Source organism: Elgaria multicarinata, chromosome 4, assembly GCF_023053635.1.
Source record: "Elgaria multicarinata webbii isolate HBS135686 ecotype San Diego chromosome 4, rElgMul1.1.pri, whole genome shotgun sequence".
Lineage (NCBI taxonomy): Eukaryota > Metazoa > Chordata > Lepidosauria > Squamata > Anguidae > Elgaria > Elgaria multicarinata.
In genome coordinates, this window is record NC_086174.1 from 60,133,000 (window position 1) to 60,154,055 (window position 21,056).

General features: G+C 37.8%; 1 protein-coding gene across 5 annotated transcripts in view; it reads left to right on the top strand.

Moving 5' to 3' along the window:
• Window positions 1-20,573, top strand: part of SIPA1L2 (signal induced proliferation associated 1 like 2) — a 101,677-nt gene extending 81,104 nt beyond the window's left edge. For 3 of the 5 annotated variants that reach the window (XM_063124368.1, XM_063124371.1, XM_063124369.1), the window contains 8 exons: window positions 1,329-1,553; window positions 3,705-3,855; window positions 5,048-5,267; window positions 6,184-6,315; window positions 14,074-14,127; window positions 15,080-15,197; window positions 16,464-16,545; window positions 19,348-20,573. In XM_063124368.1, coding sequence (XP_062980438.1) covers window positions 1,329-1,553; window positions 3,705-3,855; window positions 5,048-5,267; window positions 6,184-6,315; window positions 14,074-14,127; window positions 15,080-15,197; window positions 16,464-16,545; window positions 19,348-19,494 — 1,129 coding nt within the window. In that variant the 3' untranslated portion in view covers window positions 19,495-20,573. The remainder of the gene's footprint in view (window positions 1-1,328; window positions 1,554-3,704; window positions 3,856-5,047; window positions 5,268-6,183; window positions 6,316-14,073; window positions 14,128-15,079; window positions 15,198-16,463; window positions 16,546-19,347) is intronic. The other 2 variants (XM_063124370.1, XM_063124372.1) reach the window with 1 other exon arrangement.
• Window positions 20,574-21,056: the final 483 nt, after the last annotated feature.

Genomic DNA, 21,056 nt, shown 5'->3' on the forward strand with positions numbered 1-21,056 from the left:
TGGCTCACTTGCTCATATACATAAACTATGATGAAGCAGCATTTCATAATGGCTAAAAGATGATGTGGTTTGCACTGTCCCAAGCCAATGCACTCACTATACAAGACTTAAGCTGTAATCAAGGGGATGCTGCTCCTGTGCAAATTCTACTGGGTGGACCTTAGGGAGTAAAGTTTTGAGAATTGCTTCTGTAAGCCATGATTCATGAAGCTCAGCTGTGCTCTGTATAAGCAAAACTGTCCCCATTCTCTTCAATGCTAACCATGGAATAAATATCACACGAAAGTACATATTTGCACTTGTGTTTGTGCTGCTGATTTAAAATAGCAGTAGCTTGCAGGTTAATCCCTAGCAAGGTTTAGTCAGAAAGAAGTCCCCTGAATTCAGTAGGACAAGAGTTTCTAAAAAGTATGCTTGGGATTTCAGCCATGCTTATAGGAATTCCCCCCCCCCCCCGATCTTTAACTTTCTGAAATACAAGACATTAGCAAATAAATCAAATGGGCAATCCAAATCCTTTACACTAAGTGGATTCATCTGGGCTCTATACTTCTAATTTCATTTCACAGCTGTAGAAGATGGTAGTGAAATGAGAAAGGAAACAGCTTTAATTTAACAGAATATCACCCTTAGAAATATAAGAATCTCACATGTGTGTTATTTCTTCTTTCTAAAAAGTCACATTTTAAATTATTAGTATTTTATTGGACAATCCTGGCATGCTGGGAATAATTTAGCTGATATAGGTGTGTTGTATGCATTGAGTTTTGTCATAGAATGGTAGGATATATATGTGTGTGTATGTAGGCTTTACACTACAAGATGAGTCTGGATGAACACTATTGACATCGTTTGAGACCTTTCTCTGGATTCCGTACCACCTGAACTCAGGTGGGTGGTGACCAAGGAGAGAATCTCCTTGACTACAGTAACCTAGCTATGGAGTCTCTTCCCCAGGAACAGTCAATTGGTGCCACCTTTATGTCCTTCTGGTGCTATTTACCCAGAAATTCTAGTTTGTAGTGTGATTGTGCTATTTTATCAAACTTTGTCGCTGCTGTGATATTTGTTCTGCTGTTTCTTCATTTTAAATTATTTTTATATACAGTATATTATTTTCTTATTTTAATTTACAAAATTAAGAAATGTTTGACCCAGTGAAGGTATTACAATAATATGAATATTGTTAAACGTATATGCTTAAAAATCAGTCTATATTGTACAACATAACTTCAGAAAGATGTTTATAAGGTACCTGATATTTCCCTGTCTCAGATTTCCTCATGTACTATACTACATATTTTTGTATTGTGTACTTTTCCTCCTAGTGGGTCACATCATTCAGGAAGTCCTTCAGCACATGGTCCTAAAAGCAGTGGATCATTAGATACCTCCAAAGTCTACATAGTGTCACAAAACTGCAGTCAGCAAATATCTGGGTCAGTAGCAAAATGCTACCCTCGCCAAGGAGCAATAAGCAAATACGTCATTGGCTGGAAAAAGTCAGAAGGCAGCCCCACACCTGAGGAATCTGAAGCTTCTGAATGCCAAGAGTAAGGGAAGGTTTGTTCATATTTGGGGAAGAGACGTTGGTGTGGTTTGAGAGAAAAGACAGCCTGAATCATAAAGAAAACAGAAGCTGGATGAAGTTGAATCTCAGGAGCTAGAAAGAAGCAGGCAAGAGCCAAGCAAAGTTAGCTGCATATGTGCTTCCTGTATGATTGCATGGGACCAAAGTCCTAAATCTGAATGCAGGAGAAATTGATAAATTATGGCAATCCTTCTCTTATACAAATTCTAGCAGCTACTTTGAAATATTTGCCTTATTTTTTTAAAAAAATGTGTGAGTTCAGGCTTTGGACTGAGAAACAGTAGTTTCCAGAAGAATAATTTAATTGAATTACGTAAGGGATGGGACTAAAGTGCATTTACTGTTGCCAGGACCAATCAGTTGTTTATCCACTACAGTTTTATACTTGTTTGCTTTTTGGATTTTTAAAAATGATTTCTAGAAAAGTCTTCAACTCGGTTGCAGTGGAAATCTAGCCATCTAGATAATAACTTATTTAAAATTACAACATATATCATAGAGATTGCATTCAGATCCTGATGGTGCAATCCTGAGTTGGAGAGCTCACTGTAACCACAGGTTTACTCTTCAGACTGATTTGATCAAAAGAGGAAGTATTCTATTAGGCGAAGTGCACAAAGAGAGCATATGAGCACAGAGCTAGTTTCTGATCCTTCAACTATGATCCGAAGAATCCAGAAAACATGACATCTGAATGTGCCAAAGGGCAGGTCTAGACGAAGCAATAGCCAGGGATCACCTCGGGATCATCCTTGTGCATCCACATGATCCACAGGGCATCCCGGGGGAAGGGAGGGATGATAGGATGGTTTTAATCCATGCTTTTCCCGTGGTCTCTTGACCGTCCCGAGACTGCGGGACGTGTGGGCAGCTGTCCCGGTTTCTTCTCAGCTCCTCAAGAGTAACCGCAGGAAGCAGGCACAGGGCACGGAACTATTCAAGCACTCTGTGCCCATCGGGGGGGGGAGCGGGGTCGGGGCTTCTTTTTTTTTTTGTGCTCTCCAGCTCCTGTGGAGTTTTTTTAAAGAATGGCGGGCGTGACGTCCTCTGTCCTCCTGGGATTCATGCACCACGTGTAGACAGAGGGAGGATGTCGCGATCATCATATCACGAGATCATCCCCCTCCATCCACCTGGTCTAGCCATGCCCAAAGTCTGCGTTCCTCTCTGTTAAAGGATACAATCAATGATTATTCTGCACTTATGCACATGGCATTTGGAAATAAGGTGACGATGCAAGTCATGAACAAAATAAGAATTATGTTGCGCGTTTTTTCTGCTGTGTCAGTTGTATCCATGAGTTCTATTCAGTTAGTTCCTCCTGCCAATGGAACAGCTTCAACTAGTGGAATGGAAAGGGAGGGCAATTTCCCTTCTCTCCTACAGCCCCCTCTGGAGAGTTGGGGGACAAAAGGAGAGGAAAGTCCTATTGTGTGAGAAAACATCTGCTTATCCAACAATAGATTTTACCCCAAAATGTTAAAGTCTTTTTGCGTCTTTGAATTCTTAATGACTGATATGTTGGATACTGTTGCTATTATTTTTATCATTGTTTTATTGTTAGCCTGTTTTTTGTTTGTTTGTCTTAAAAACCTCTACCATTTTATTTATTTATTTATCTGGCACCAAAAGTTTTCTGGATGCTGCAGAAAGATTAAAAAAAGCTTACAACATAATATACACTATTTCTTCGACTGTAAGTCGCCATCGATTGTAAGACGCACACTAATTTCAGTACCACCAACAGAAAAAAAACCCTAAGACACACCCGCGATTCTAAGACGCACCCTGTTTTTAGAGATGTTTATATGGGGAAAAAAGTGTGTCTTAGAATTGAAGAAATACGGTAATAGTGTAGAGTTTGTATTATGATTTTATTCTTAAATTTTTGTTAGCCACCTTGGATGTCTTTAACTGAAAAGTGTGGTATAAACATTTGTTATAAATACATTATAAAATAATCTTGAAGCTAAATTATGAATTTCAAATAGTTTAGAGATTCGGGGAAATGTAACAGTTCAATGAAAAGGAATATTCATAAAGGCATTTTAGATAGAGGAAACATTGCAAAGATGTTAGCTAACTGTAAAAAACCCCACAATTGTTTCTGCAGAATGTATAATGATGTTGATGGTCTATCTTCAAGTCGGCTTCAAGCCTCTGTAAGGAATACAGTTTCTGAAAGTCAGCGAGTTTTGTCAAAAGAAGAGTTTCTGAAGTTGATGATGCCAGACAGCATCTCTGTGGAGGAAGGAAGAAGAAAGGTTAGCTACTTTTTTGCCTGTGTACCTATCAGAAGCAATTATGCCTCCAGATCTGTTGGTATTACTGAGCCTGATTTAATGACTTATATTTAAAAAGGCTGTATCAGAGGCCAAGCAGGAGAGTCCAGGGGTTGGTGGGAAGTAGGGGAGGTGTTGAGTAGAAAAATCTGGTCAAGAATTTGAGACTCACCTCTATTAAATTAACATCCTAACAACATCCTATAAACATCAGACTTGTTCACTGTTGTTGTTTGTGCTGTTTTATGTGTTTGAGACTCTTCAACAATAAAGAATAAAAATCCAAAGTTGGATGAGTCAGCCTGAACCACATGAGAGCCATTTCTAGTAACCCACTTCCTGTACTCTGCCACTGAAACGTGACAAATCATACTAGTTAAGTAACATCTGAAGTGGACCTAAGAGAGCTTTCTTAATATGGTAAACTACATTTACATGGATCTTGAGCTCCCAAGAATGGATGCTGTCGCTAAAGAAAGGGGAGGAAGATATTTTTGCCAATTCCACCTTTGTCCTCTTAAAATCTACTCAAAAAGGTTGAGAAAAACATGGGGATGGCCCAAGGGCTGCAGGAGAAGGGGGGAATGTTGAAAATCTCCTCCTGCCCACTTTCAGCAGTGGTCTCTTCTGTAAATAGAAAATACTCTTTTGTCTGTAGGATCCAAGTCACTAATATTTTTCAAAAACACAGGTCTATTTTTTAAAAAAACAAAGTAGAAATCTACATTGGTTTAATCCATATTATCAGGTTTAGACTGCACCATGTACAGCTAATAACTTTGAATATTAAAACATAGCATATGTTTTTAATATATGTTAAATACTTTATATATGTTGCGCTAGACATACTCCTAGTTTCCAGTTGTGGCAATAGAATTTTTTTGTATCAGAGGGCTAGAGGTTTTATTTTTTAGTTTGGAGTTAATATAACATCTTTTTAAAAAATAAATAAATGTTGTATTCTTGTATGTAAGGAGAAAATATAATAATCCAGCAACTTCACCAAAACTCCAGTGATAAGAGCTGATTTTCTGTTACTAGTACAAAGATAACTAAACTGCTGTTAGTCTACTATAGTATAGTAATGTTTATCTTTAAATGAAATATTAGTGCAGTCATCATCAGGATAAATGTTCAAGTGTATTTACTAATTTACTCTTTTTTTAATATTTAGTTTTCATTTTATGGGAACCTGTCTCCAAGAAAGACACTGTATCGCACTCTTTCTGATGAGAGCATATGCAGCAATAGGAGAGGGTCCTCATATGCCAGCTCACGGAGTTCAATGCTAGACCAAGCTTTGCCAAATGATATTTTATTCAGCACTACCCCACCGTATCACAGCACTTTACCTCCTAGATCAAGCTTAACTGGTGGAACTGGAAACCTACGACGTAAGTGTGTGTGTGTGACACACTCTGATCTGATACTTCATTTGCAGAGAAATGACACTTTCTAAATGGAATATAGGAAGCTGTCTCTTATTGAGTCAGATCATTTATTTGTTTTCTACATTGACTGGCAGCAGCTATGCAGAGTTTCCCAGCTCTTCCTGGAGATATCAGGGGTTGAACCTGGAATATTTTGCATGCATATAATGTATCACTGATAGAGTATTCTTTCCCACATAAAGGGTATATGTGGGAAATTGTATGTTATAATATTCATACATATTCTTTGGGACAGGATGTGCATTGCTGGCATAGGAAGTAATTTTACCATATATACATCCCATGTGGATTCACCATTTCAGATAATGCCTAATCATGTTCAAATAGAATCCCTGTTGTGAAGGTAACATGAGACATGGCCTATAGTTGTCAGCTTAGACAGTTATCTCAACTCTATCTGTGACGTAATTATGTGGTTATTGTGCTGTTTTGGTAATGAAACAAGTAGGGAGAAATGCATAGAAAAAGGTTCTGTGATCCAGCAAGCGTAATGATCTTAATCATGGTTTATACGAACCCAGTTTTCTGTCATGGAACAGGATTTAAAGTCCAGGCTTGAAACTAGTTTGCAATTAGTATTAACCACTGTTTAAGGCTGGTTCAGACGTAAATACATCAGGAGGCGAATACGCATGTGAGGGAGGGGAGGGAGAATTAGCACATGAGAGAGGGAGGGAGCACATTCTCCAATATTCCACCTGCGATCTCTTAAGCATTGTTAGAGATCAGGATAATTAGGCATATGGATGATCCACCGTTGTGTGTATGTAATTGCCTGACAGTTTTGAACTCTTACTCCTTTTCTATTACATTAAGCTATTATCCTGAAAACAACTTCTTTTATTTCATTTTAACTTAGATGAGTTGTGGTTCTCGGATGGATCTTTATCTGACAAATCAAGATTCAATGATCCTGGCTTGATGCCCCTTCCAGATACAGCAACAGGATTAGACTGGTCTCACCTGGTTGATGCTGCACAAGCATTTGAAGGTAATATAAGACTCTGTGTAACATTGCTCCATTAAATATAGCTAGTCCAAACTAAAGATCAATACTTATAAGATTACTACTAACATATGCATTCAGCGCAACCAGTTATTGGCAGCTCTGTGCATGCCCTCTTGATTGGTCTGTTTTTGGACTTCTCAAATCAGTCACTTCTAGTTGATAGGTGAGACACAGGAACTTTGCTGGTGGGCTTAAGCCATAGCTGGAGTAAGAAGGACAATAAATAGGCATGAGATTGACAGATGGATATTGAATTAAAAGCTAATTTTCATTAGTTAGTTATCTCAGTTAAATGGTGTCCCAGGGCAGTTTTTCCTAAACTTAGTCATCATTTCATATTTATTTCATAAATATTCTGAGAATGCGTAATGAAGTAAGTAGCTGCTCATTATTCTAAATTTTAAATGAAATTAGAAATTACATTTGGAAGCGAATATTTAAAATATATCTCTAGTGCACATTTATCTTTTTGAATTTGTATTTATGTATGAACACTATGTTACCTTGGAGTTTTTCCTAAATGTTTTGTCTCCTAAAGTATCAACTATTAATTTGCACTGTTCAGGTGACTAAGATAAAAGGAGTTAAATGGGGAAAACTTCGGAGGGGTGGAACAGCATATGCATATGATCAAGAGCTTGTTTAAATCAGTTCCTTCAACAATTTCTGAATGTTTTTTGTTTGTTTTTAATTTCAAAATGCACTTGGAGATTTTGTGTTTGAGAAGCTTCCCTGCTACATGTGGGCCATATCCAAAAATGTTGCAGGCGTAATTCAGGGTGATTCCAGTACAGAGTCTGCATGTTAGGGCGTGCACCTATGGCCCCAATTGGAGCAGAGGGGGAGGAAAGCTCATTATACCTTCCACATTGCGCAGCTGCTACATTCCTGATGCTAGAGTAATAATATTTTTAAAAGATTCCACACATGTGCTGAGTTTCACATTTTAAACCCACTTAAGATGCAATCCTATGCATGTTTGGAAAGAAAAAAGTCATAAAACTCTCAGCATGCTCCAGCCAGGCACTCTGGCTAGGACATTCTTGGGAGTTGTAGGATTTTTTTTCTGTTTAAACATGCATAGGATTGTGCCTTTAACTTATGTCATAGCAGCATAACTAAATAATATAAGATTTCCCTCTGCTGCCCTGATGCTGAACACACTTAAATGGAGCAAGCACCATTTTGTTATAGGAAAGGATAATGTATGTATTAATTAAAATATTAAAACAAGTATCTGTCACCATGTACAGATTTTTCCCATGGAAAACCTAGCTGGTTCACTGTTATGATTATTTGATTGGGACTGAAATGCCATTACACCTGACTGAAGGATTCTCTCTGTGTATGTTTAGGGACAATAATCATTGCTGTACTTAATAGAGTGTTTAAATGTGGGTTAAAAAGCACACAGTTGTTTATTCTGTTACTGCAATGGCTCCATCTTTATCTAGGCTGACCATATGAAAAGGAGGACAGGGCTCCTGTATCTTTAACAGTTGCATAGAAAAGGGGATTTTAGCAGGTGTCATTTGTATATATGGAGAACCTGGTGAAATTCCCTCTTCATCACAACAGTTAACGCTTCAGGAACTATACTAGAGTGACCAGATTTTAAAGAGGGCAGGGCACCTGCAGCTGCTGAAATTTCCTTTTCAATACAACTGTTAAAGATACATGAGCCCTGTCCTCCTTTTCATATGATCACCCTATCTTTATCCCTTTCTCCTGCCTTTTCTCAACCCTCTTTTCAGGCTGAAGTTCTATTTACATTTACCTCAGAGTAAGACCTATTATTCTCAGTAAGGCTTACTTCTGAGTAGACAGACTTAGGATAGTGCTGCAAATGTTTTTAAGATACACCACATATCTAGGAATATAACAGTTTGCTGGTTATTGCATCATATTTACTTGAAAAGAAGGGGGTGGACACCCTAAAATAAGCAGGGACATTGTTTTAGCAATTCTGTGCTGTTGCAGACCTGAAGCTGGATGCAGAAAGACGTTGAAGAATCCTCTTCAGCCAGGAAAGGCCTGGGGGCACTGCGCCCCCCGCCCCCAAAGTAAAAAAATAGTATGCAAGTCTGCAGAATGACTCAAAAAAAGCTGGCAGCTACAGAATCTGCAAGTCCGATTCATAAAAATTCAAACATACTTGAATCCATTGCAGAATTCTCTGATATTGCATCATATTTACTCTGTAATGATATTTCTTACCAGATCGAATGAGCCTTTCTTAGGTATTACAAAGATGCCTACATTGTTATACTTCTAAAATAAATTGTCAGGTATAATCCGGGCCCCTATTTCTATGCTGGAAGGCAGGGTACAGAGGTCTATGCTCACACACAAAACATCTAGGGGCTTGTGTTCATGTCATTGGTCAGAAGGCTCACTGATAATGCCTAACTGTGGTGTCATACAATTCAGTTCCGCATTTCAGATCTCAGATCCACCATTTATGTGCTCCCATGATTTATTTCTCTTTTTATGAAAGATAAAGGATCCTGAATCCATATTTCCTTCAGCAGAGATTGAAGCCATCTGTATTAGTTCTTTCTTCTTGGATAAGCCATTACATAAGAAAAGTCTTAGTCATGCCATCAGTCATAGTATTCCCTTCAACAGCAGCCTGTGTTCAGCTTTTCAGAGGAAATATCCAAGACTACAAGCAAAATATTCTTCTTTTTCTTGTTTTGTGTGTCTGACATTTTTTTAGGCCTTGAGACACACTGAAGAGGTTAATGTGCTTATTCTGACCATTTGAAGAACATAAGGGCTCTGCTGGATCAAACCAAAGACCTCTCTGATGCAACATCTTGTTTTGCACAGTGGCCAACAAGATGGCTATAGGAAGCTTCAAAGTAGGACATGAAGGCAATATGTTAAGAACTTTATTCTGAGTCTCTCAGACTCAGTTGAAGTAAGCCATGCTAACCAAGGGTATAGCAAGTATGTGGGTTTTGATTACTATTCTTCCTTCTCTTCTTATGTTGTGGCAGTCCAATTGAAAAGCTTATTGGAAACTGATAGTCAATTGTTCACATCAGCTGCACGTGTAATACAAAGCACATCTTTTTAATGTTTAATTACATTTATCTAACTTCCTCCCAAAAAGTTTCAAAGAATGCCCCTTCGAATGTTTTTCATCGATCTTTCTAAACTTTCTGTCTTTCCCCCTCTTTTTTCCCCCTTTTTCTTTGCCTTTGCTCAAATTTTCCCTAGCACCTATTTTTACTGCCTTGGGTGATGCCACTGATATTCTATAAATTTGACATCTGTTTGTGTGTTTATAGATCACCAGAAATCACTACACGTTTGGCTCTTCTTTCAGAATATAGTCATTTACACTAGATACCTACTATTCAAAAGTTTAGAGAAATCTATCCTTAAAATCCATTAAAGGTGCAAACCTATGCATGTTTAGACAGCAGAGAGCGTCGTCTATTGGGCAGAATAGAAATGCAATAAATAAATAAATAAATAAAATGGGGGGGGGAATCGTACAATTCTTGAGTGAATGTCTGCTGCTAGGAAATTTGTGTAATTTCCCCCTCAGTATTACTGCTGTGCCTTGAAATTTGCACAGTTTCCCCCTTAGTTTTACTGCAATGCCTTGAACTTTGCACATTTTACTGCTTTGCCATAACATTTGCGTATGTTTAGCTATCCTGCTCACTGCTCTGTAACCCATCTATCTATCCATCCATCTATCTATCTGTCAGCTAGCAATGGAGATCAGTGTAGGGAAGCAACAAACACAGTGGAGTGGAGCCTAAAGTGGCTGGCAGTTGCAGGAGAGAGGGAGCTTTAGCAGTGGGTGTTACTGCTTCAATAGGACACGAAGCAGCCTTTAAAAAAGTGTTCACTAGCAAGGGGAGTTCCAAAATGGAGGATGAAATTAACAAGAGGGGGGATGTCAGTATGGTTAGCTGCACAAGACAAAAAATTGTGAACACGTTCCCATGTTCATTAGAGCTCAGAAAATTATTTCCTTTTTGCAGTCTGATGATGAGGGTAGGTGGGAGTTTCACTTGGGAAGTGAGGATATGGCTATGTTGCTCTCAATAGTGGACAGGTGGTCCTGCGCAACCCCCCCCCCCGGCCATTTTTTTAAAAAAAACACCCCAAAAATTGTGGACGTGTTACTGTATTCATAAGGACTCAGAAACTTAGATCGCTTTGCCAATCCGATGTCTGGGGGGTGGAAGTTTCCATCCTGACCAATTGCAGAAAGGGTGCTAATGCAGGGAACAAAGAAACAAAGATTTCTGCTATAAAGGCCCCTGGGATATGTCCTGGGATGGACTGAGGGAGAGACAAGCCACAACAAGCGCCTAGGTGGGTGATCGTCTCTAGGAATTTAGTGTGGCTTAGTGTGACAAGTAAACTCACACAGAGTGGTTTGTTAAGCAAGCTCAAGTCTGGACGGTAAACCCAGAAAGTAAACTGCCCAGAGAGCTTTGGCTATTGGGCGGTATAGAAATGCCATAAATAAATAAATAAATAAATCACTCTGAGAATCCATGGGTTGTTGTTGGGTTATTGAGGGTTGCTTGTTCTCGGGGTGGCTTGAAACTGACTGCATGCCTTGTCAGCAGCTTCTTGGCAAAATGACATTTTGGAATGACTTTAACTAGTTTGAAACCTTGAAAAAGTCGTGCTTTAGAAATATGCAAATGGATTAGTTGTTGTTGTTGCTGTTGTTGTTATTGTTGTTGTTATTCTTGGTCCTGTCAAGTGCACAGATTCACCTGTCTGCTATGTATAGTCTGCAGTACAGTACAGTCACCATTTCAATTGCCTTGTCAATTATCTACTCCACTTCAGTGCTTTTGGAGTTCATTGTCAAGGGAAGTGCAGAAGTGGAGTAGATAATTGATAAGGAAATTGACAAGATGACTCTGTTATTGCAGACAGCATATAGCAAACATGTGAATCTGTGCACTTGCAAAGAACTAGAGAAAATAAAAATTATGAATCCATTTTCATACTATCAAAGCACCAAAAAAAGAAGAAAAAACTGGGCAATGCAGCAATTGCTCCGAAAAGGGGTTGTGATCTGGGCTTGTGTGTGTGTGTCCGTGTCCAATAGACTCCCTCTAGTGAATGTCATCTTCTCAGTGTATTATGTCTTGAACTGACAAATTTCCATGTCAGTTTCCTCCCTCACTTCAGTGCTTTCCTTGACCGCGGACTCCAAAAGTGGTGGCTGAACTGGATGGAACTATTTTTTTTAACGGTTTTTAATGCTTTATGTGTGTATGTTCTGTGTTCTAGAGTTTTAAATTTTGTATACTTGTTTTTATCTAAATTTTAGCATTTCTGTGAACCGCCCAGAGAGCCCTGGCTATGGGAGCGGTATATAAGTGTAATAAATAAATAACTAAATAAATTGGGGTGGTACATTCAGCTCTGTGTTCTGAAGTAAATAAATAGCAGACAGGTGAATTGGCACACTTGTGGAGGGTGGGTGGGGGGTTGGGAATCTGAAAGCATTTGTGTACTGCCAAAGCAACAACAAATACATTTTTAAAAGGGATGTGAAAGGGAAAAAAGTTGTGCTGAAAAAGAATAGTGATAGGAGCAGGGTAGAAAGCCAGAAAGGTTGTGCTACAAGAGAGGTTGTGCTGCGGTGGCCCATGGGATATGAGTTAAGAGCAGGTAGGAGGACTAAGGGCAAAATAGACCACTGTGTAAGCCACAGAGGGCGCAAACATCTATCTGGAGTAATGTGGATTGGCGAGTGAACAACGAAACCATGGTGGCTTATTCTCAGCATGGCTTATCGTGACGTACAAACCAACCCATTGCTTTACATACAACCTTATAAATGGCATCACGTTACAGCAGAGTATATCTAAGGATTGTCTTGGCTTATGCTATCTGATATAAAACTGCAATATTTTTAAACTTGCTGTTGTATTATTTTGGAACATTAGTAAACATGCCAAAAGTGAGTAGCTGTATATTTTGCTAGTAAACAGAGAAAAAGAAAAATATGTATTTATGGGCTACTGTGTCTGTATTATTTTTCATTACATGCTAATGAAAAACTGTAGGCAAAGATTAAAATATTTAAATATAAAAGTGAAAAGAATAAGTATCAAAGTAAAATTTTATTACTGCTTGTCAGGACTTCTCCCTTTGGGTCTCCTTTTCACCTCTTTCTACAAAGGATCCCAACCATGGACTCAGTCAGAATATTGCTGTTCACTGATTCTGTGTTTCACTGACCCTTCTTGGCCCCACTCTGTGCTCTACTCTGTTCACCTTTTTACTTCACTGCTGCCACCATATATCTTAGTACTTTGCCTCAGGTACTTTAAGAATCTAATCCAGTTTATGAACCAAAATAACTTTTATTTAGCAATAAGTTCATGCAGTTTCTCAATCTTGTGGTTTCATTTGTTGCAATACTTGTTTGTTACAATACAGTATATATCATGTATCTTTGCCTACTCTACCTGCTTGTCAAAACTATCTCCTCCTATTCCCTTTCCCCCCCCGAAAACAAGAAAATGATCTTACTCTGATCTAACCCCTTCAGCAGACAAACCCAGATTCTCTGTCAGCTGTCCACACTCACCACTCTCGACTGCTTCTAACTGCTTCCACTCCCCTTCAAACACTTGAATCTAACAGCCAATCAGCATTCACTCCAACATTGCATTCACTCCCTCCCTCTCCCAACAGAATTAACCACTTAGCGTCCTTACCATTCAAAGTCTAAACAGCATGTACAAGCATAAATAAATAGCAATAAGCAGTGAAACATCACACTGGTCCATTGTTTATAATAGATATGTTTTAAAGGCATTGTCTGTACGAGAGATATTTTTTTGTTTTGGAGTGAGTCAACTCACTTTTTAATTTCCTGGTATTGCCATTATGAGCTCTGGCTGTGTGCTGCCACTGAAGAGTGAAATCATTTTCTTGTCTTACCAGCACATATGAACTTGCTGTTCAAAACCGGACGTATCATAAACTACAAATATGGATATGTTTAGCAAATGCTTGCTGTTCTGTTTATAGCAGTTTAAAAATTCAGCAGAAAGAAAGTTTGCTATAAATGGTATCAAATGGGTCACTGCACTCTGCCGATTCTTTTCTGCAAGTGGCATGCACAGCTTGAGCAGTGGAGATTTAGCACTTCCAGGAGCAACCAGAAATGAGCTGAAATGATGGTTTCTGAAAAAGGGCAGGTCAGCAGAGCTCACATACGGGAGCTCTGCCAACATGTTCTGATCTAAAATCAAGTGTTTCTAATTGTTTCGGGGCTTCCTCTAGGAAGCGTTGAATCTTCATGGCACAAGCAGTGAGTCCCACTTGTGCAGTGGAATGGGTGGGAGGAGCTGCTTGCGGAACTAAAACAGCAGGGAGAGCCGCATTCTGTTGGGTTCTGCCTATTAACTAAACTGTATGTTATACCTGAAGATTATGGACCAGCCTTTCACTGCCGTGTAGCATCTTAGCACATTTTAACTGATGGCAGATGTTTTCTTTTTGTTACCTTTTTAATGAACAAAATACATAAATGATGAAGTGAGAGTGGTGGGCTGATGGTGGAAATATACTGTTTTGAGAAGATTAAAGAAGATCCCATAGTAAGAGTTAACATGATTTGATGCTAAGTAATATTCCACAACATTTTTCTCTCATGCGGATAGCAACTACATTATTCCAAAGTCAGTTCGGTAAACTCTGTTGTTCATAGGAACATTCTAAATCTTATTTCAGATTTTGACTCTGACGAAGAACTCGGGCCAGTCTGTCATCACACTTCATTTCTAGGTGATGATCTGGGGTTGACTGTTGGATCTTAATATATATATATATATTTAAAACTATCTTTTATATGTTTGCACGTTTGCATGATTATATGCAAGCTTTGGGCCTTTGCAAGATAAGAGGGGAAGGCATGATATGGCCAAGATCAGTAGATGTCTGTGGATTCTAGAAAATTCAGAGTACGAACTACATATAAATGAATGATCCTTATTCTCACAGAAGAAACCTTTTGCATGGAAAAAATACCCCTTAAGGCCTGGTTTACTCATGTTCTATACCAATTTGTGTGTGGCCTACTCAGTTCTTTTAGCACCGAGTATATTTTTGTCTGCCACACTGCATGTCCTCCAGTGAGGAAACTCAGTTCCTAAAGAAGTCAAGCATGTGCTCTATGAATTCTAGGGAAAAGAATTTACTTGAAAATCCTAAGAGAAAACAGTTTACTTTCTATGCCTAAAATTGATAAACCTGTGATAGAGGTCGTAATAGTAGCACTAGCATATTAAAACTCAAGCCTTCAGGTAATCAATTACTTTGTCAAGTATAGTAATACAATAAATATGCTCTGCTATACTAGATTCCATAGCTTATTATGGAATTATTTATTTTCTTCTCTATGAAGTGCCTGTATTTGCTATTAACTTGCTTGAAACTGGTCATGGTCTCAGATTTTCTGTAAATTTCTTCAACACTAAATTAGCAGTATAATGTTAAAACAAATATCTTGCCAATTACATGCAACGCTGAGGCTACAGTGGGATTGCATTCATATAGTTTACGTTGAAAATTGCTGGGGGCATTTTGAAAAATGTGATACAGACATGTCTTCTTTGGCTGTAGCTGGATCCATATAAAGAGGATATCTTAGTTCTTGATCAGTTTTATATACAGGCAACCTATTTTAGATGTTAAGGAAACTTATTTTAGATGTTTCTTTATGTATTTGCCTTTCCAGATCAAAGGGTGGCATCTTTTTGCACCCTGAATGACATGCAGCATGTGCAAGGTTTAGAGAATAATCAAGCCTTGGGCACAAGTCCAACAAATGGAAAAGACTTCGTTGATACTACTGGGTATGTAAATTAGATGATACTTTACCCACAAAAGTATCTTAATATAATGCCTTTTTTTACAGCAGGGGTGGGGAAACTGGAAATCCAGATGTTGTAGGAGTCCAACTCTCATCAGTCTCAGCTAGCATACTTTAAGTCTCTTAACCAGATCTGTTTAAAATAAGAACAAAATCTTAACACCAGTCCTCAAAGCCTTAGTTGGGGAAGAATAATAATGGGCGGATTTTTTTTAATAAAAAAAAGGAAAAAATAAAACCAGGTTTAAAGTTTGGGCAGTTGTCTTGAATAACTCAGGTTACTTAAGAGATTGGCTAATCCCTTACCTGCATGTTTGGTTGCTGTGCTGATCAGGGCATAACTTCCTGGTGGGGCCCAAAATTTCAGAGGTCTGGAACAGAGCCTTCAGTATCGTAACACCTGGTCCCTAGAACCACTACAAATTAGACAGAGGCCAACCCTTCTGGGCTTATTGAAAAAGGCTTTTTCAAAAAGCATTCCCAGGAAGGTAAACTTGTCTTTTGTATAAAGGAACATTTTACAGTTTTAATTGTGATCTTGTACTGTACTGTTTTGTACATCACTTAGAAATGTTTATTGATTAAGCAATTTATAAATATCATTAAATAAATAAATATTTATCCTAAACTCTTTTACTCTTACTGACATCCCTCCATCTCTCTCCTTCATATACAAAGTCACATAGTAACTCAATGAGAACAAACTTGCTTGAATTTCATTCATTCAAGAAAAAAACATGACAATTGTTTTGTTTTAAAAGAGTTTCTCCATTTTATCTGCTTCCTAACGTTTTGTCATCCACAATAAATTGTTAATATTACCACTAATTTTATTTGCAAATATATGCATTCTTCCTTGCATTCGGTCTGACAGATCTGTTTCTATTAATGACTAACCTTTGGTTATATTTTGAATGGTTGTACAAGTGGATTCATAAAGACTAACAATTTTAGATTTTCAGTGATAAAAAGGTTGCAATTAACCACCAGACAACCTTCACGTTATTGAGTACTCGCTATCGCAGCTTGCTTTGTATTGCTTTTAAGTGTTCCTTGGAACAAGCATCTTGCACCCTTCATATTGTAAAGATCACTTGTGTGGACTTGTATCTGAATAACTACTTGTGTGTGCTTTTTGCAGCCATTACATCAATTGCTCCATTGTCATCTGCATTTTGTTTGGTACTACGTTGCTTGGGAGTGGGTATGGTATCTTGAAATAATTCCAAAGTGCAATTTAATTTTGTAGGGAGGATAGCCCTACTACTTTGACAGGAAAAGTAAACCAGTTGGAAGTGATCCTCCGACAATTGCAAACTGATCTTCGGAAGGTAAAAATGTTTAGTAGAATAAAATGTCTTTGTTTTTGCCCAGCTGTTATAGTAGCAATGCACGTATGAGTTCTGTCCAATATCAGCACACCAGCTGACATTCTCACTATAGGCTACACTCATATGAAACTGGTATGAAACTGTGACATAAGTGGCCACCTCAGGCCTCCTTCTCCTCCCGTCCCCCCACTGTGAGGCTTTAGCGCTGCCACATGTGGGAGCACCTGGTCTGTTATGTCCCGTTCACGGGAGGAAAGGAAAGGGAGGGAACTGCACCACCCTGGCCTCCTCTTTAACTCCCTTTTTAATAATAATAACAACAACAACAACAACTAGGGAGTTCAGAGCACAGGCATACAACAGTTTCCCGCGTCCACTGAGATCGGCTTCCCTACTATACATTATTCAAGTACCTGCGCAATACTCAGTATATCAGCCAGTAAGCATTAAAAATGGAAATTGTTTCCATTGTATGTTAATTTATGAATTCCAGTTGTCAGAGGCTAATTCCTAAGGTTTTTTTTTACTTGAGCAAGAGAATGACCTCAAAGTTCTTATTAAAACTTTGTGTTTATTCTCCAATATGAAAGTAGAAGGATTTCCAAACCCCTTAGATCAGACTGACTTGGTATGGAGTCATTGTTGCCTTTCCTGTAACACATGGCATTTTCCCCTGACGAACTGTATGTATAAGTTTAAATTAGGCCTTGGATCCTCTTTGGGTAATGGTTTAACAAACTAATTTTATATCTAAAATATATGTTGTCTGTGTGTGTGTTATCTGTTTGTATGGTTTTATATAAATCCCTTTCTTTTCGTACTTTGTATATTGCGTTGTAATGGTTTTTAATTTTTGTGAACTGCCCAGAGACCTTCGGCTATGCAGTGGTATAGAAATGTAATAAATGAGATGTATTTGCATTCCAAAATTATTCCTTTTTTTTTTTTTTAAAAAAAAAAAGATAATTCTGGTTTATAAGCTTGGTACCACCTGCCCTCTGGATCTGGCTCCTTATAACCTAGATGATAAATTAATGTATGTGCTCCATCTGAATATGGAGCATCCTACCTTAGTATTGTGATAAGCTATAGGAGCATCTTCCAGATTTGCAAATGTACCAAGTCCATAATTCTTGAGTTTACAGTTGTATTCTGCAGGAAAATAGGTGTGCCAAGAGTATTACTTTAAATTTTAAAACAAACTGTTTTTAAAATCTATTTTGCTTGAAAATACAAATATTAAAGTAGAAATAGCAGTTGACTATTAATACTTAATACTTACGTATTCATGAATTACTTAAGACATGTCCTTTTGTCTTAAGTAATTCATGAATTTTTCTATTATAATAACAAAATTAAGAAGAAAAGTTTTCAACATGTGTAAGATCTGAAAGTACTGATATACTTGTTTACCACAAAAATGACATTGCATTCAAATTCTACAGGTCATAAATACTTTCATTGCGAAGAACTGCAAGAAATGATTGCAAACCCTCTGCTTTTGCAAAGGTTTTCTGACAATCTGTTTATTGTGCCACCTAGAAAGCTTTACTCAAATTGAGCAGAATGTCCTTAGGTCTAATTAGATATGATAATAATGGACGTACATGATTAAATCCAAGTCTCACTAAATCTTTTATGAATGAAGGAATGGGAATTTGATTAAAAAGGAAGAAAGAAAAAGAAAGAAAGAAAGACCCACCACTTTCTTTTCCAAACCTCTCCGCACCCTGGGGAGGCAATTTCAAGTGAGCTGGAGGAGGGTTTAGCACCCTTTGTGCTTCTTTTCCTTTTAAATCATACAGACATACATGCATGTGTGAACACGCCCTATTCAAAGCTGAATCTAACCCAATTACCTATAAAAGTATAAATGGATCTGAGAAGAAATGTTAAAACTGCTAACTTGCTTGACTCTGGTACTGCTGAAGTCTTTATTAATCTCCAGTTAAATTTAATAAAACCTTAATCTCCACCCCCAATCCCATTCAGTTTCTGAGAATAGCTTGATGAATCAGATGGTTTAGTTGTTGAACTGAGTGTCTTACATTTCATGATGTTAAGAAGGCTCCATGCACAATCCTCCAGGATACCTATTGTAGTGTAATTATTCATATCTCCATCCAGCATTTGTAACTTAACTCTGTTCACTTTCCGGTAGTAGAGCTCCTAGTATGAATAAAGCAGTGCAAAAGTTGGTTTGCACATATTAAGATTCACTGTTGCACCTATTCACCCACATTTCCTCCCATGACTATGTTACAGACGATGTGGCTTTTAAACCTTGTCTGCTGCTAAATATTTGACAGTACAACAGACTCTGTGCCTCTTGTTGATGAAATAAATCCTGGTGGTTTTGCACAGTTCTGTAGTGGTATTTAATATCTAGCAGGTAGAAACCATACAGCTGATCATTTTGTTGTCTTATATTTTTGTGTGCAAGCACTTCTAAGTCTATGTGGGGTTTTTTTTTCTTAATCTGATGTATAGCTCTAAAAATAGTCTTTATATCTTTCTGTGAAGTTATCTCGTTTACTATAATGAAGTGTGTTGAAGTACAGTGTAGTCTTATAGCTCTGCTTCAGAAACTTGGTTATACAATCTCATTTATCTTGCTTAGCCTGCAAGGCCATCTTCTTTAGAACAGCAGACCAAGCAATTTTGGGGATTCAGCAGAGAGTTGCACTGCTGACATTGTGAATAGGGAGTCAAAGTAAACAGAAGTCTGTTAAGTCACTCAGAAACAAGAGCAACAAAAATAATGCCTATAAACATCATTCAACTCCTTTTTCTGTGATCTAGGAAAAACAAGACAAAGCTGTTCTCCAAGCTGAAGTCCAGCATTTGAGACAAGATAACATGAGACTTCAGGAAGAATCGCAAACAGCAGCTGCTCAACTAAGAAAATTTACAGAATGGTTTTTCAATACAATAGACAAGAAATCCTAATATAGGAGTCGAGAAAAAGCACTATCAGAGCTACATATCACCCATTAATTCTGAGTTAGGCTCATTTAATTTCAAGGTATTCAACAATCCATTTTACATTTTCTGCTATAATCTCTGCCCACTTCTATTCATTTGAACAAGGCTATGGACTATTACAAACTATCTTCATGTTCATCTGAAGAAAACAGAGAATAAATGGCAGATATTTGTTTTTGTGAAAATGAATGTACAATTCCTGGTGTCATTTTAGACATTTTAAAGTATACTTCTGGCTTGGGCTTGCCTGGAGAAAGATAAGTTGGGATTTATCTCCTGTACTTCAATTTTTCCAGGCAAGATGTAAAGCAACTTATGGTAGCTTGGGTTTAAGTATTGTAAGATAAAAATAATAATAATTAGGCATATACTTTCATGTTTAAAGGTGCTCTATTTTTTGTATGTATGTATAGTAGATATTTCCACAGTCACATTGTCATAGCAATAAGAATGGAAGTAGAATTAAATAGTCACAAACTGTGTTTTTAAAATTTAGCACTGATGAGTTTAACACTAGTTTGGATGCAGATATATTAGGGATTATTTATTTGCAGGAAAAATGGTGCCTGAATTTAAACAGTGTTCTGATTTTTCTAATGATACACATGCCTTGTACATGGCTCACCTGATCAGTTCACTCAGTGTCAGTGACTTTTGTATAGTTCACGTTCAGCTAAGATGGTTAGGAAGAACCTAACTATTAAAATCATATGTGGTGCGAGCCAGCCAATCATTTGTATAATGCCAGATTTGTTTATCTTTGTACAGAAGCTTTGAGCGAGTGACTTGTATTTAACACCTTTATTTAAGCTTATTTAACCTGTTAATTTTATAAAGCTTTTGTTTTATCTGCACTATGGTGAGGACAGTGGGTTGCAAGCTACAATGTTTTTAGCTTGCCAGAACAGCACTGCAGAGTTCTAGAAAAGTCTAACAATTGGATGCTGCTAGTACACAATTTGTGTTTGTATGCTTTAACATTTTTAACTGTTTCATTTGAAATGAACATACATTTTGCTTTTTTAATAAATGTTAAAAATATTGACCACAAAGAAGAGGCCTCTGTTTTTCACCAACCAAGTGGAGATGTTTGAACCTCATTTCAAAAGGAATGGCGAAATTACACATTTTGCTATATTCTGTCTCCAAGGCTGACGAGCTTGAGTAGCCGTGGTCCACCCAACTCGGGTGATTTAGTACAAAGAGGGAGCACATCAGGATCGTTAGTGACACATTACATTGTTGCCACTCTGCAGCAACCCTGGCAATGTCCCTCTGGAAAAGGCGCATTTTCACAGATTCGTGTCAATAATCTGGACTCTCGTAATATAAATATGTACAGTGGCACTAAACAAGGTTGTCCATTGTCAGCTCTTTTGTTTACCCTTGTAATTGAATTCCTGGCAAATCAACTTCGAGCTCACCCACACATAAGTGGAATTAAAGTGGGTAAAACTGACCACTTGATTAGTTTGTACGCGGAAGACATGTTATTCACATTGAGTAATCCAATGTATGCAATTCAG